The sequence below is a fragment of the Erinaceus europaeus genome, chromosome 3, assembly GCF_950295315.1.
Source record: "Erinaceus europaeus chromosome 3, mEriEur2.1, whole genome shotgun sequence".
NCBI lineage: Eukaryota > Metazoa > Chordata > Mammalia > Eulipotyphla > Erinaceidae > Erinaceus > Erinaceus europaeus.
The window spans coordinates 184464952-184480768 of record NC_080164.1 but is presented as its reverse complement, the minus strand read 5'-3'; the positions used below and the strand labels follow the sequence as shown (position 1 = coordinate 184480768).

The following is a 15817-nucleotide window of genomic DNA, read 5'->3' as shown; positions in this document are numbered from 1 at the left end:
TGGGGCCGTGCTGCGGTGTCTCTCCTATAAGGGAGGGACAGGACTGTTGTGGTGGGGCCATGCTGCGGTGTCTCTCCTACTAAGGGAGGGACAGGACTGGCGTGGTGGGGCCGTGCTGCGGTGTCTCTCTCCTATAAGGGAGGGACAGACTGACGTGGTGGGGCCGTGCTGCGGTGTCTCTCCTATAAGGGAGGGACAGGACTGACGTGGTGGGGCCGTGCTGCGGTGTCTCTCTCCTATAAGGGAGGGACAGACTGACGTGGTGGGGCCGTGCTGCGGTGTCTCTCTCCTACAAGGGAGGGACAGGACTGACATGGTGGGGCCGTGCTGCGGTGTCTCTCTCCTAGAAGGGAGGGACAGACTGACGTGGTGGGGCCGTGCTGCGGTGTCTCTCTCCTATAAGGGAGGGACAGACTGACGTGGTGGGGCCGTGCTGCGGTGTCTCTCCTATAAGGGAGGGACAGACTGACGTGGTGGGGCCGTGCTGCGGTGTCTCTCTCCTATAAGGGAGGGACAGACTGACGTGGTGGGGCCGTGCTGCGGTGTCTCTCCTATAAGGGAGGGACAGACTGACGTGGTGGGGCCGTGCTGCGGTGTCTCTCCTATAAGGGAGGGACGGAACCTTTAAACATATGTTGAATGTACTTTTATTTGTGGGGGAGAGAGACTGATTGAGAGGCTTGCTCAGCCCTGGTCGGTGTGCTGTCAGGAGAAGAGCCTGCATCCCACCTGCTGGACTCTGCCCAGCCTTCCACCGTGGGGAGAATTTATTTTTACTTTTAAAAAAATTGCCACCAGTGTTATCACTGGGGCTTGGTGCTGGCTTGACAAGTCCACTGCTCCCAGAAGCCATTTTTTTCTTTTTTAATTAATTATTTTTTGATAGGACATAGAGAAATTGAGAGTGGAGAGGGAGGGAGAGAGGCAGAGAGACCCCGCAGCCTGCTCCCTCACTCAGGAAGCTTCCCCCCTTGCAGGTGGGCGCCGGGGATTTGAATCCAAGCCGCATTTTTTATTATTCGATAGGACAGAGAGACGTTGAGAGAGGAGGGAGAGATAGAGAGGGGAGAAAGAGGGGCTGGGTCTTGGCGCACCTGGTTGAGCACACATTCAATGTACAAGGACCTGGGTTCAAGCCCCTGGTCCCCACCCGCAGGGGAAATCACAAGTGGTGGAGCAGGGCTGCAGGCGTCTCTCTGTCTCTCCCTCTCTATCATCCCCTCCCCTCGCAATTTTTCTGTCTCTATCCAATAATAAATACATATATGTATTTTAAATATATATATTTTATTTTTTATATTTATTTTCCCTTTTGTTGCCCTTGTTTTTTTAAATTGTTGCAATTATTATTGCTATTGTCGTCATTGTTGTTGGATAGGACAGAGAGAAATGGAGAGAGGAGGAATGACAGAGAGGGGGAGAGAAAGACAGACACCTGCAGACCTGCTTCACCGCCTGGGAAGCGACTCCCCTGCAGGTGGGGAGCTGGGGGCTCGACCCTGGTCCTTGTGCTTGCTGACGTGTGCTTCACTGGGTGCAGCATGGCCCAGCCCTTAGTCTGACATCTTTACTCAGCAGAACCGCCAGCACTCTGGGTCTGGGCAGTGTGGCCGGCGTGTGCTGGGTGAGAGCAGGTGGAGTGGGAAGGGCTTCTGGGGGTGGTTCCAGAAGGTGTGGGACAGAGAAGTAGGGGTGGCGGGGTGCCCTCAGAGTGTGGTGCCAGTGTGCTTAGTGGCCAGTGGTGGTGGGAGAGATTGGACACAAGGCACATCAGGAGGGAGGGCTGGGAAGGCTGCCTGGAGGTGGCGGAAGGAAGCCAGGCGGGTGGGCGTAGAGGGGGTGGGAGAGGAGGAGGAGAAGGAGGAGGGGGAGGAGAGGGAGGGGAGTCAGGGACAGCTGGGGCAGCAGGGCAGAGGCCACCTTGCCTAGTGACCCTGGATGAACAGGGTGGGGGCGGCAGCCTGTGGGGAGGTGCCTTGGGGCACAGACAGAGTGCCTGCCTGCCTGTGTGTGTATGTGGGGGGCTGCCCGCCCCCAGCCCCGCCAAGCCCTGGGGCCTGGATCGCCTTCACCCACCTCCCAGGGGTGCTGGCTAAAGTTTTTCTGGGTGCCGAGGGGGGGCGGGCCAGCAGGCCAACAGGCCAGTTCACATCAGCTCTGTGCAGGGGGCCGAGGGGCGGGCTCGAGTGTGGGGGGCTGGCCCGGGGAGGCGGCCTCTGCTCGGGGCGGCGGCTCCACGTAGGCTGGGCGCCCCCGGCCTGGAGCCAGGTGGCAGAGGGGAGACCGAGGCCGGGGGCGGGGTGCCAGGAGGGGCGGGGTGGGCCTCACCTGCCAGAGGAGGGGCCACTGGCCGGCCGGCGGGCCATGGCGGGTGCGGGGCTGGGGCCTCGGAGCTGGGGCCGGCGGGAGGTGGAGGAGGCCAGGGCTGGGCGACTCGGGGGGCCGTGCCGGTGCGCCCGGGGGAGACGGGCTGCCCCTCGGAAGCCGGCCGCGCCCGCCGCGTGGACGCCGTGAGTACGGAGCCCCCAGCCTGCACCCGACCCGACTCCCAGTCCCCAGACCTGAGCCCCCAGACCCCTAGCCAGTGCTTCCTCAGAGAACAAAGGCAGGGGCGGGGGGTGGCAGGGGCGGTTCTGGGGGCTCGGCCAGCCCCGTCCCCAGCCCCGTCCCCAGCCCCGTCCCCAATGAACTGGCACCCTGGTGGCTCAGCCTTTGTTCTGAGCAGCCGCCCCTGGTTGGGGTCCAGGTGGGAGGGGTTCGGTGGCCGGGAGCAGAGAGGAGCAGACCCAGTGACGCCCCCCCCCATGGCAGGGGAGCAGCCCTGGCTGCCTGTGTGTGTGTGTGTGTGGGGGGGTGACTTCCTGCCACAATATTTGAGGTGTTAGCTCAGAATAGAGTGCTTTCCTTTGTGTGTTTCTGGGGTGCGGGCATCCCACCTTCCTCCCCTGCTCAGTACGGAGGCCAGGGTGAGGACAGAAGGGGGTGCCGTTAGGAGGGACAGGATTGGGGAAACAAGGCATCTGGACCTCGGGCTTGGGAAGTGGGGGTCTCGGCTGGGAGCCCGGAGTCCAGGCGGGGAGGCGGGGTGGGGTGGGGTCCGCTCTGGTGGGTGCAGAGGCTGGGAGGGGCGGGGCCTGAGGTGGTCTGCGGTGCCCCCATCCCCTGACTCGCGCCCACCAGTTCCCTGGGAACAAGACCGCTGTGGCCTCTGCCTGCCCCAGCCAGCCAGGCCGAGACAGGCACCCAGGCTTCTGACCCGGGAACTAGGGTCCTCTGGCCTCCTGCTTCCCTGCTTCTGGTCCAGGGGCTCGAGATAGGAGTGAAGGCAGAGCCCGCACAGGGCGGGGGTCTCTGCCCCATGCCCTGTCCCAGACTGGTCCATGGGTAGAAAGGGGTGGACGGAAGCCAGCTGCAGCTGGGGGAGAGAGTGGGTTCTCGGGCCTCATTCCTTACTCCCTCGCTCCCTGGACTGGAGAGGGTCATTCTAAAACTAGAGAAGAAAGAAGGAGGTAGAAGGGATTCGGGCGGTGGTGCAGCGGGTAAAGCGCAGAGCGCAGGGACCGGCGTGAGGATCCCGGCTCGAACCCCGGCTCCCCACCTGCAGGGGAGTCGCTTCCCAGGCGGTGAAGCAGGTCTGCAGGTGTCTGTCTTTCTCTCCCCCTCTGTCTTCCCCTCCTCTCTCCGTGTCTCTCTGTCCTAGCCAACAACGACGACATCAATAACTACAACAATAACAACAATAAAAACAACAAGGGCAACAAAAGGGAAAATAAACAAATAAATATTAATTTTTTTATTTATTTTTTATTTTTTTATTTTTTATTTAAGAAAGGATTAATTAACAAAACCATAGGGTAGGAGGGGTACAACTCCACACAATTCCCACCGCCCAATCTCCATATCCCATCCCCTCCCCCGATAGCTTTCCCATTCTCTATCCCTCTGGGAGCATGGACCCAGGGTCATTGTGGGTTGCAGAAGGTGGAAGGTCTGGCTTCTGTAATTGCTTCCCCGCTGAACATGGGCGTTGACTGGTCGGTCCATACTCCCAGTCTGCCTCTCTCTTTCCCTAGTGGGGTGGGTCTCTGGGGAAGCTGAGCTCCAGGACACATTGGTGGTGTAATTTTTTTAAGTAGTATAGTGTATTGTACCAAAGTAAGGGACTCTGGGAAGGGAGGGCTTTCAGGCCCTGGTGCTGAGGTGACGGAGGCCCTGGGCTGGGGAGAGTGTTTTGAAGGGAACTGAGAGCTGTCTCGCAGGGGCCGCCGGCAGCTGTGTCTGCACAGAGCGCCGGCCACCCCAGGACAAGCAAACACACCTCATGTCCCGAGCAGTGCGTCTGTCCGCCTCAGCATCCTCACCCCTCTTCTCCTCCTCCTGCTTCTGGACAGAGGCAGAGACATGAGAGGGAAGGGGGACACAGAAAGAGACACCTGCCATGTTGCTTCACCGCTTGTGAAGCTTCCCCCTGTGTGTGGGGTCAGGGCTTGAGCCTGGTCCTTGTGCGCTGTGATGTGGGTGCCACCGCCAGCCCCCTTCCTAACTCTCTGACCCCCTCCTCTGGTGCTGGCCCCAGTCACCTCCAGGAAGCCCTCCTGACCTCCTACCTGAGCAGGTGTTCTAGACTCACCTGGCCCTTGGCCTGCCTTACCTGTCCAGGGCTTCCTGCGTCCAGTCACTGCAGTTCCCCTGCTCCCAGGGGCCTAGTGACCCGTGTGTCACAGGGACTCTTAGCTCTGAGGCCACATGGAGGCCTTACTGTGTCCCGTGTGGCAGGCTGACCGTGTGGCCAGCGGCTTTCAGAGAGGCGTCTGCAGTCCAGCAGTCCCCGCCCGGCTCAGGCCCGTCCCCTCTCTACTGCAGCTTCATGGCGGCCGAGGAGGTGCACTGGCCTGTCCCCATGAAGGCCATCGGCGCCCAGAACCTGCTGACCATGCCGGGGGGCGTGGCCAAGTCCGGCTACCTGCACAAGAAGGGGGGCACCCAGCTCCAGATGCTCAAGTGTGAGTCCTGCTACGAGGGGAAGAGCGGTCGTGATGGGGGGTGGGAACATGGTGGGGGACAGAGGTGGGACCAGTGACGTGGGCAGGTGGGGGTGGGGGTCACGCTGGGGCATGGACGGACAGGCCGGAGCCCCACTGGGCCTCCCCACGGAGGCACCAGTCACCCCCCCACCTGGGGGTCAGCCTGGAGGATGGGGCCAGTCAGGGGTGACACAGGACAGACAGCCTTTGGGCTGCAGTGCTGACCGCCTGTCAAGGGCGCTGGGCCTGTGGCCAGGGAGAGGGGCACCTTTGCCTCCCCAGACGGTCAGTCTCTGTCCACAGTGACCTGCGGCTGCCCCAGATCATGCGGGCAGAGGGCAGAGAGAGCCCGGAGCCCTGTGCTCTGGCAGGGACTCCCGGGCTGGGTGCCGAGCTCCAAGCTGCCGTGAGGCTTCCGTGGGGGATGTGCTGTCTGCCGTCTGTCCAGGGCCTGCAAGGGGGGCCGGGGAGGGGTTTTCCTATGCCCCCCTGCCCGGGGCCTGCCCCACAGTGGGCCTCTGGGCCTCTGGGCCCCGCTCCTGCCACCAGCACCCAGGAGGTGCCATGGCCTCCGTGCCCTGCTGGCCGCTGGCCCGGCCCGCTGTGTGTCCCTGGGCGCTGACCCGTCTGGGTCCCGCTGGCCCGGCCCGCTGTGTGTCCCTGGGCGCTGACCCGTCTGGGTCCCGCTGGCCCGGCCCGCTGTGTGTCCCTGGGCGCTGACCCGTCTGGGTCCCGCTGGCCCGGCCCGCTGTGTGTCCCTGGGCGCTGACCCGTCTGGGTCCCGCTGGCCCGGCCCGCTGTGTGTCCCTGGGCGCTGACCCGTCTGGGTCCCGCTGGCCCGGCCCGCTGTGTGTCCCTGGGCGCTGACCCGTCTGGGTCCCGCTGGCCCGGCCCGCTGTGTGTCCCTGGGCGCTGACCCGTCTGGGTCCCGCTGGCCCGGCCCGCTGTGTGTCCCTGGGCGCTGACCCGTCTGGGTCCCGCTGGCCCGGCCCGCTGTGTGTCCCTGGGCGCTGACCCGTCTGGGTCCCGCTGGCCCGGCCCGCTGTGTGTCCCTGGGCGCTGACCCGTCTGGGTCCCGCTGGCCCGGCCCGCTGTGTGTCCCTGGGCGCTGACCCGTCTGGGTCCCGCTGGCCCGGCCCGCTGTGTGTCCCTGGGCGCTGACCCGTCTGGGTCCCGCTGGCCCGGCCCGCTGTGTGTCCCTGGGCGCTGACCCGTCTGGGTCCCGCTGGCCCGGCCCGCTGTGTGTCCCTGGGCGCTGACCCGTCTGGGTCCCCCAGGGCCCCTGCGTTTCGTCATCATCCACAAGCGCTGTGTCTACTACTTCAAAAGTAGCACCTCCGCCTGCCCGCAGGGTGCCTTCTCCCTGAGTGGCTACAACCGGTGAGCCCCACCCTGCCCCTGCTGAGGGCCCCAGGGCACCCCACACCCCTGCTGAGGGCCCCAGGGCACCCCACACCCCTGCTGAGGGCCCCAGGGCACCCCACACCCCTGCTGAGGGTCCTGTGTCCCCACCCCGCGGCTTGGAGGCCTCATCACCCTGCGTCTGGGGCGGCTGGGGAATCCCCGTTGCGGTGGGGACAGGCAGGGACCACAAGCATGTGTCCCCAGGGTGATGCGGGCGGCAGAGGAGACCACGTCCCACAACGTCTTCCCCTTCAAGATCATCCACGTCAGCAAGAAACACCGCACCTGGTTCTTCTCTGCCTCCTCAGAGGACGAGCGCAAGGTGGGCGCTGGGGGCGGGGCGGGGCGGGGCGGGGCAAGGTGGGCACTGGGGGGACTGGGTGGGGCAAGGCAAGGTGGGCACTGGGGGGACTGGGCAGGGCAAGGTGGGCGCTGGGGGGACTGGGCAGGGCAAGGTGGGCGCTGGGGGTGCGGGCGGGGCAAGGTGGGCGCTGGGGGCAGGGGGCAGGGCAAGGTGGGCACTGGGGGGACTGGGCAGGGCAAGGTGGGCGCTGGGGGCAGGGGGCAAGGCTAGGTGGACACCGGGGGGCGGGGTGCCTGCAAGGTGGGTGCCTCGGGCACCGTGAGGAGCCGGGGCTCAGCTGCTGCTGAGGCGGGAGTGGGGTGGGCACAGTGCCGTGACGGGGTGAGGGTGGCTGGCCATCGCGGCGGGGTGCTGAGGCCCTGCTGACCCCAGAGCTGGATGGCCTTGCTGCGTCGTGAGATTGGCCACTTCCACGAGAAGAAGGAGCTGCCCCTGGAGACCAGGTGGGCCCGGGGTGGGCACGTGGGAGTTGAGGGTGGGTGGTGGGTGGGGGTGCTGGGGGTGTGTGAAGGGCCGTGTGTCTGGAGTGTGTGGTCTCTGTGTGGTGTGTACATGTGTGTCTATGGCGTGTGCTTGTGCATATGCATCGCACGTGACTGCACACGTGTGCGGTGTGTACAGCGCGTGGTCTGCACACATGAGTAATGGTGTGCTCGTCCGTGCATACACGTCGCGTGTGACTGTACACACGTGTGGGCGTGTGGTATATGCAGCACAAGGTCATACGCGTGTGCGGTGTGTGTGAGTGTGCAGTGTGCACACGTGTGCCCACGGGTAGCGTGTGCTGTGCATGGGGTCTGCTTATGGTGTCTGTGTGATGTGTGTAGGTGTTGTGGTGTGTGTGACTCGCTGCCTGTTACCACCCACGGGGGAGACCAGGTGGGGGTCCTGGTGCGCTGCTGCCCCCAGGTGTGTAGGTGGGGAGGGGTCTGTGGGTGCTGTCTGGTGAGTCCCCTCCCCGTGGCGGCTGGCCAGTGGGCTCTCCGTGGGCACAGAGACCCACCCGCCCTCTCCTGATGGGGGAGGGCACGACCTCCAGTGGGCGCGGCCATGGGACCCGGGCAGCGGCAGGAAGGAGGGCCGCACGGCAGCCCGCCCCCACATCAGTCCCTGTCACGTGTGTGCTGCTGGGCCACGGCCTCACCCCACTCCCGCTCTCACGGCCCTGTCCCCCTCCCAGCGACTCTGGCTCGGACAGTGACAGCTTCTACGGTGCCATCGAGCGGCCAGTGGACATCAGCCTGTCACCGTACCCCACCGACAATGAAGGTGCGCGTACACCATCACCACACACACACACGTACGCACACGCACACACCATCACCACACCCACACCCACACACACGCCATCACCACACACACACGCACACACACACACCATCAGCACACACACACACACACCATCAGCACACACTCACACACACATGCACACACACCATCAGCACACACACACGCACACCATCAGCACACACGCACACACACACATTCACCATCAGCACACACACACACCATCAGCATACACACACCATCACCACACACACACACACCATCACCACACACTTACCATCAGCACACACACACACACACACACACACACACTTACCATCAGCACACACACACTCACACACACACACCATCAGCATACACACTCACACACACCATCAGCACACACACTCACACACCATCAGCACACACACTCACACACCATCAGCACGCACACACACACCATTAGTACACACAGTCAAACACCTTCATCACACACACTCACGCCATTAGTACACACACTCACACCATCAGCACACACACTCACACACCTTCACCACACACACTCACACTATCAGCACACACACTCACACACCTTCACCACACATACTCACACCATCAGCACACAGACACCTTCACCACACACACTCACACACCTTCACTACACACACTCACACACCATCAGCACATTCACACACCTTCACCACACACTCACTCACACCTTCACCACACGCATACACACACACTCGGACACACACTCACACACACGCACTATCACCACACACACTTACACATGCACACACATACCATCACCACACACACACAAACACACACACCATCACCACACACACACTCACTCACACAAACACACTCATACACACACACACCATCACCCACTATACACACACACCTTTATGACACACACACAACACAGCATCACTAGACACACAAAACACATATGGCATACCGGCACACACATAAACACAATCACCATTACTACACAACACACAACCATGCACACACCCCTTACTGCACACACTCACACATACACACTCACACACACTTGCTAACTCACACACACACATGCACACACACTTACTAACTCACACATTCACATCCACCCACACACACACATGCACACACACTTGCTAACACACACCCACTCACACACACGCTAACTCACACACAGATTTGCTAACTCACACACACACACTCTCACACACACTTGCTAACTCTCACACTCACACACACCCACACGCACACCCACACACTTGTTAACACACACTTGCTAACACACTCACACACACACACTCACACACATACTTACACACACTCACACACACACTCACACAACGCTAACACACTCACACACAAGCTAACACACACTCACACACACGCTAACACACACATGCTAACACACACATGCTAACTCACACACACGCTAACACACACACACACACACACACACACACACACACTGTACTGCTTGCAGCAGGGGCATGTGGAGCTCTGTCCCTCAGGCAGTGACAGTGGCTTCTGGGGCAGCTCTGGTCCTGGGCTAAACCTGCCTGCAGCCCAGCCCTGCTGTGCCCATGTCCCTGCGGGCCCCAGCCTGTCCTGGTTGCTGCATGCCGACACTCTTTGTCCTCAGACTACGAGCATGATGATGAGGACGACTCATACATGGAGCCTGACTCCCCAGAGCCCCCAGAGGGTAGGTGGGGCCGGCGAGGGCTCTGGGTGGGCAGGCAAGCAGCCGGGGAAACACAGCAGAACCTGGGGACCCCAATTTTGGTCATGCTGACACCCCTACCCACACACACTATCCAACCCACACTGCCACACACCATGCAGACTTCTCCCTCCAGCGCTGCACCAGAGCCTGTCCTCACACTCTCACTAGGAGGCCAGGCTGTCCTTGAAACCCCGTCCTGTCACTGAGTGCCAATCCGGTCACTGAAACCCCAGTCCTGTCCCATGAACCCCAGTTCTGTAACTGAACCCCAGTCCTGTAACTGAACCCCAGTACCATCCCCAGAAACCTAGTACATTCTCTGAACCCCAGTTCTGTAACTGAACCCCAGTACCATCCCCAGAAGCCCACTCCTGAATCCAGAACCCCAGTCAATTCCCTGAACACCAGTCCTGTGCCTTGAATGCTATCTGGTCCCCTAAGCCACAGTTCTGTCCCCAAGCCACAGTTCTGTCCCCTGAGCCCCAGTCCTGACCCTGAGCCCCAGTCCTGTCCCCTGAGCCCCAGTCCTGACCCTGAGCCCCAGTCCTATCCCCTGAGCCCCAGTCCTGTCCCAAGAGCCCTAATCATGTCCCCTGAGCCCCAGTCCTGTCCCCTGAGCCCTAATCCTGTCCCCTGAGCCCCAGTCCTGTCCCATGAGCCCCGGTCCTGTCCCCTGAGCCCCGGTCCTGTCCCCTGAGCCCCGGTCCTGTCCCCTGAGCCCCGGTCCTGTCCCCTGAGCCCCGGTCCTGTCCCCTGAATCCCGGTCCTGTCTCCTGAGCCCCGGTCCTGTCCCATGAGCCCCAGTCCTGTCCCCTGAGCCCCGGTCCTGTCCCCTGAATCTCGGTCCTGTCCCCTGAATCTCGGTTCTGTCCCCTGAATCTCGGTCCTGTCCCGAGCCCCAGTCCTGTCCCCTGAGCCCCAGTCCTGTCCCCTGAGCCCCAGTCCTGTCCCCTGAAACCCGGTCCTGTCTCCTAAGCCCCAGTCCTGTCTCCTGAGCCTCTGTCCCACCCCTCCAGCTGCAGGCAGGATGGGCATGGGCCCGGCAGATATGGCAGACATCCTGTGGAGGGTGGTGGAGCCTTGGGGACCTCAGGGGGCTGGGTGGCAGGGTGGAGGGTGGATGAGTGAGGGGTCCTTGGTGCAGAGGTAACCCGGCCAGCCTCCTCAGGCCACAGCAGTGACCCCAGCGGGGTCTCACTCATAGACACCCTGAGCCACCCGCCCGCCTACCCCCCGCCGCCCGTGCCCACGCCCCGGAAGCCAGCCTTCTCGGACATGCCCCGCGCCCAGTCCTTCACCTCCAAGGGCCCCGGCCCAATGCCACCACCGCCACCGCCCAAGCGCAGCCTCCCAGACATCGGGCCGGCCGCCGAGGACGCCAGGCGGGACCTGCTGGGCCAGCGGAGACTCGACCCCGGGGCCTGGACCTGCGCCTCCCGGAGAATGAGCGACCCCCCGCCCGGCGGCGGCATGCCCTCAGTGCCCGTCCTGCGGAAGCCTCCCCGCCCAGAGCCCCGACCGCCTGCCCAGGCACACAGCTCCATCCCTGGCACCTTGGGCATGGCCGCCACCGCCTCCAGGAACTGTGACAAGCTCCAGTCCTTCCACCTGTCCCCCCGGGGCACCTCCGAGCCTCCACCCCTGCCTGCCAACAAGCCCAAGCTCCCCAGGATGGCTGAGGAGCAGCCCCCAAGGGAGCCGGCCGGGCCCATGCCCTTCCTGCCCCCCGTGGCCCCCCGGCCGCCCGTGCTGAAGCTGCCCGCACCCGACACACATGCCCGGCTGCCCATGCCGCCCAAGCCCGAGAAGCCGCCTCACCCCCACCTGCAGTGAGTCCGCGCTGCCTGCCCTGCTGGGCTCCACAGGGCACCCCGACAGGCTGTGCACCACGCTTGAGTGCCCGGCTTTGGGGGCTGTCCAGAGCCCATTTGGTGGGGGCAGAGTCCTGGGGGTGGGGGCAGGGTCCTGGGAGGGGTGGGGGCAGGGTCCTGGGGGGATGGGGGCAGGGTCCTGGGGGTGGGGGTAGGGTCCTGGGAGGGGTGGGGGCAGGGTCCTGGGGGGATGGGGACAGAGTCCTGGGGGTGGGGGCAGGGTCCTGGGGAGATGGGGGCAGGGTCCTGGGGGTGGGGGCAGGTTCCTGGGGGTGGGGGCAGGGTCCTGGGCAGGTGGGGGCAGGGTCCTGGGGGGTGGGGCAGGGTCCTGGGGGTGGGGGCAGGGTCCTGGGGGGGTGGGTTCAGGGTCCTGGTGGGTGGGGGCAGGGTCCTAGGGGGGTAGGGGCAGGGTCCTGGGCAGGTGGGGGCAGGGTCCTGGGGGTGGGGCAGGGTCCTGGGGGTGGGGGCAGGGTCCTGGGGGGGGTAGGGGCAGGGTCCTGGGCGGGTGGGGGCAGGGTCCTGGGTTGGGGGCAGAGTCCTGGTTGTGGGGGGCAATGATGAGGGCAGAGTTCTGGGGGCAGAATCCTGTTCTTGGGGGGGACAGAATTTTTGGGGGGACCCAGAGCCCCTTGGTAAGGTTCTGGAGCTGGGGGGCTGGAATCCCATGGGTGTTTGTGGGGTCTCCGAGCCCCTTGGTGGAGGACTTGTAGCCCATGGGGCTCTTGAGGTGCTGTGGGGTGGGTGGAGCCCTGTGGGTGGTGGGGCCATAGGCCCGTGGGAGAGGCTAGAGCCTGTAGGTGGTGGATCTAGGACCCACTGGGTGGGGCCCGAGTCCTGGGGACCCTGCCAGTAGCCTGAGCCCCTGGGTCTGGTGAGGGGCTGCCCAGGAGGTACTGGGGGCCACGTTGGGGTGCCGTGGACCTTGCCTCGTCCCTCTGGGCTCTGGGTGAGCCCGTCCTGGAAGGGGAGGGGAGCGTGTCGGTGACTCACACTGAGGCTGCTGGGAGTGCTCTGCCCAGTGTGGGCCTAGAGCTCCCCTGCTGCCTCCGGCCCCCTCCCCCAGCCTGGTTGTGCTGGGAGGACCCCTGCCCGAGCTGCTGGTCTCAGGACAAGTGGTCCAGGCCGGTCCAGGGCAGCCCCTCCCCCAGTCCCTCCTGGGCTGTCCTGTCCCTGTGGCCCATCCTTCCCGCTCTGTGGCTCCATTCCTTTGTCCGTGCAGCTTGGCCAGCCCAGAGCTGCCCAGTGTGGAGTAGGGACCTTGTCCAGGGGTGTCCAGAGCACGGGTCCACCGTGTGGTGGGGCCTGAGCCCCCAGGGTCCGCAGAGGGGGCAGCTCTGGTCCCAGGTGGGCTCTTGAGCCCGAGTGGGGGTCTGGGGCTGGTCCAGGGCACCCATGCCCATCCCCGTCTCCCTGTGCTCCAGGCGCTCGCCCCCCGACGGGCAGAGTTTCCGGAGCTTCTCGTTCGAGAGCCCCCGACAGGTCACCTCACAGGCCGAGCCCGGCAGCGGGGAGGACTCAGATGAGGACTACGAGAAGGCAAGGCCGGGGGGGGGCACCCCTGCCAGAGCCCGGGACCCCGGAGCGGGGGGGGGGGGACAGGGCAGTGTACGGACTGGGCTTTGGGGGTGGGCACTGACCTCTGACCCTGACCTCTGCAGGTACCCCTACCCAGCTCCGTCTTCATCAACACCACGGAATCCTGTGAGGTGGAGAGGTCAGTGCCGCCGTCCTTCCCTCCTGCCTCTCGCCGGCCTTGGAGTTGGACGGTCCAGGGCACGGAAACGAGGACGGGCCGGGAGGTGCTCCGTGTGCCTTGCCGTGTGCGCGGCCCTGGGTTCGAAACCCAGCCCCACACAGGAGCTCCGTGGGCAGCAAGGCACTGCGGATGGGGGAGTGGTGTGGTGCTATCTGCCCCTCCTCTCTCCCTCTCTCTCCCTCCCTCTCTCTCCCTTTCTGAAAGATAAAAGAGACGCAGGTTGGGGAGGCTGCTCGGTGTGGCGGCATGTGCACAGGGTCCCCGGTCCATTCCCTGGGCAGAGAGGCGGCCCAGGAGGTGGTCAGGAGACCTTGGGTTCTGCCCTCACCATCGCGTAGCCAGAGTGAAGCTCTGGGTCTCTCTTCCTTTCTCATCCTCATAAGTAAATAAATTGGGGAGAGAGGGAGAGAGAGAGAGGGAAGAGCGGGAGTGGGAGGGGGAAGAGAGATAGAGGGAGAGGGGGGAGTCGGAGGGAGGGGTGTGCAGTGGCGCCTGGTTAGCTCCACTACTGTACCATGTGCAAGGATACACGCAAGGACCCGGGTTCCAGCCCCCACTCCCCACCTGCAGGGGGGAAGCTTCATGAGTGGTGGAGCAGGGCTGCAGCTGTCTCTGCCTCTCTGTCTCCCCCTCTTCTCTAAATTTCTCTCTGTCCTATCCAATGATGGAGAAAAAAAGCTGCCGGCACTCCGCCCAGGCGACCGCAGGCAAAACGAAAGAGGGAAGGGGAGAGGAGGGAGGGAGGGGTGGAGAGGGGGGGAGCGATCTCACAGGGCTGGGGAGGGGTCTGCTGACTCAGCCTTTGCCTGCAGGCTGTTCAAAACCACCAGCCCCCGGGGAGAGCCCCATGACGGCCTGTACGGCATCCGGAACTCCTCCACCAAGTCGGGGAAGGTGGGTACGGCGGGGTGCCCTGCCCTGCACGGCCCAGCGGAGACCCTGGGCAGTGAGGCCAGCCGGGCAGGGCACAGCCCTCACAGGCTGTAGCGCACGCCTGCGACTTGTCTTCTCTGAGTTCCATCTGTGGGGGTCCCCGGCCCAGCAGTCCCCCCATATTCTCTGGGGCCAGGACTCTCGTGGGGAGAGGACTTCCTGCTCCTCGGGCTGTTTGATGTGAGGGACTGAGGGACGGCTGTCAGTCCTGCTCCTGCCTCTCTAAGAGTGAGGCCAGACTCCCTGGGCCTCAGTGTCCCCACGAGGATCAGAGCTGACCGCAGGGCAGACATCCCTGGGTCCCAGTGTCCTCAGAGCTGACCTCAGGGGGACATCCCTGAGCCTCAGTTTCCCCATGAGTAGCAGAGCTGACCACAGGGCGACCCAGGTCCCAGTAGGTTTGCCGTGTCTCTCTCCCGCTGACCGCCTGCAGGCAGGGATCCCCGGCGCCCAGCTGCCCTGGTTCCGGCTGGGCCAGCTGCCGCGCGGTCTCTCCCCCCGCAGGTGCTGGTCGTGTGGGACGAGAGCTCCAGCAAAGTCAGGAACTACCGAATCTTCGAGAAGGTGAGTGGCCCCGTGGGGGCTCGGCTGCGAATGGGGTGGGAGTCCCAGGCCCCTCCTCTCCTTGCCGGGCTGTGTCCTCGCCGAGCCTGGAGGGTTGGGGCGACCAGCCCTTCGCCCGAGTTTGCTCACAGACAGGATGAGGGAGGGGCTGGGTCGGGGTGGCCAGGAGCAGGCTGTCTGACACCCCCTCCCCCAGGACTCTAAATTCTACCTGGAAGGCGACGTGCTGTTTGTGAGCGTGGGAAGCCTGGTGGAGCACTACCACACGCACCTGCTTCCCGGCCACCAGAGCCTGCTGCTGCAACGGCCCTACGGCTACTCCGGGCCCAGGTGACGGCCGGCGCGTGAGACGGGGGCCCGGGGCGAGGCCAGGCCCCTGCTCCAGAGGCCCAGCTCTCCTGCAGGATCCCGGGACTGAACCCCACCAGGTGTGGTGGGCAGCAACGAGGAACACCCCCCCACCCCCCCACCCCCACCCCCGCACACCTGCCCTGCACTGGGCTGCTCTGGGAGCCAGGCGTGGGGGCAGCTGGGCTGTGCCCAGGGTGCCCAGGAATGCTAAGACGCCAAGTGCGGCCTCAATAAAAAGCCGTCTCCTCTGCTCAGTGGCCGAGCCTCTACTGAGAACGGGGTGGGAGTGGGAGGGGCTGGCTTAGGGGTCGTGGGCAGAGTCACACCGCACACCGTGGTGACAGAAGCACTGGCCTCACAGCCCTGTGAGGTGAAGCCCCTCTCCTGGGCACAGCCATAAGGGACTGGGCCTGGGCTCAGCCACAGTCGGGGGGACCCGGTGCTGGGTCCAGGCAGGAGCTGTAGAGCCCAGAAGCCCCCATGTCCACACTGTCCCTTTGATGGACTGATGTCTGGCCTTCCTGCATGCCCGGCCCCTCCTGCATGCCCGAC

The 15817-nt window shown here is 64.0% G+C and overlaps 1 protein-coding gene across 4 annotated transcripts in view; it reads left to right on the top strand.

Moving 5' to 3' along the window:
* SH3BP2 (SH3 domain binding protein 2) overlaps positions 1-15515 on the top strand; it is a 42092-nt gene extending 26577 nt beyond the window's left edge. For 3 of the 4 annotated variants that reach the window (XM_060188530.1, XM_060188531.1, XM_060188529.1), the window contains exons 2-13: positions 4864-5003; positions 6302-6404; positions 6633-6750; positions 7165-7235; positions 7973-8061; positions 9707-9769; positions 10995-11619; positions 13083-13197; positions 13320-13375; positions 14230-14311; positions 14855-14914; positions 15111-15515. In XM_060188530.1, the coding sequence (XP_060044513.1) occupies positions 4868-5003; positions 6302-6404; positions 6633-6750; positions 7165-7235; positions 7973-8061; positions 9707-9769; positions 10995-11619; positions 13083-13197; positions 13320-13375; positions 14230-14311; positions 14855-14914; positions 15111-15248 (1656 nt within the window). In that variant the 5' untranslated portion in view covers positions 4864-4867 and the 3' untranslated portion in view covers positions 15249-15515. Of the gene's footprint in view, positions 1-2240; positions 2511-4863; positions 5004-6301; positions 6405-6632; positions 6751-7164; positions 7236-7972; positions 8062-9706; positions 9770-10994; positions 11620-13082; positions 13198-13319; positions 13376-14229; positions 14312-14854; positions 14915-15110 lie in introns of those variants that run through there. The other variant, XM_007538943.3, reaches the window with a different exon arrangement.
* Positions 15516-15817: the final 302 nt, after the last annotated feature.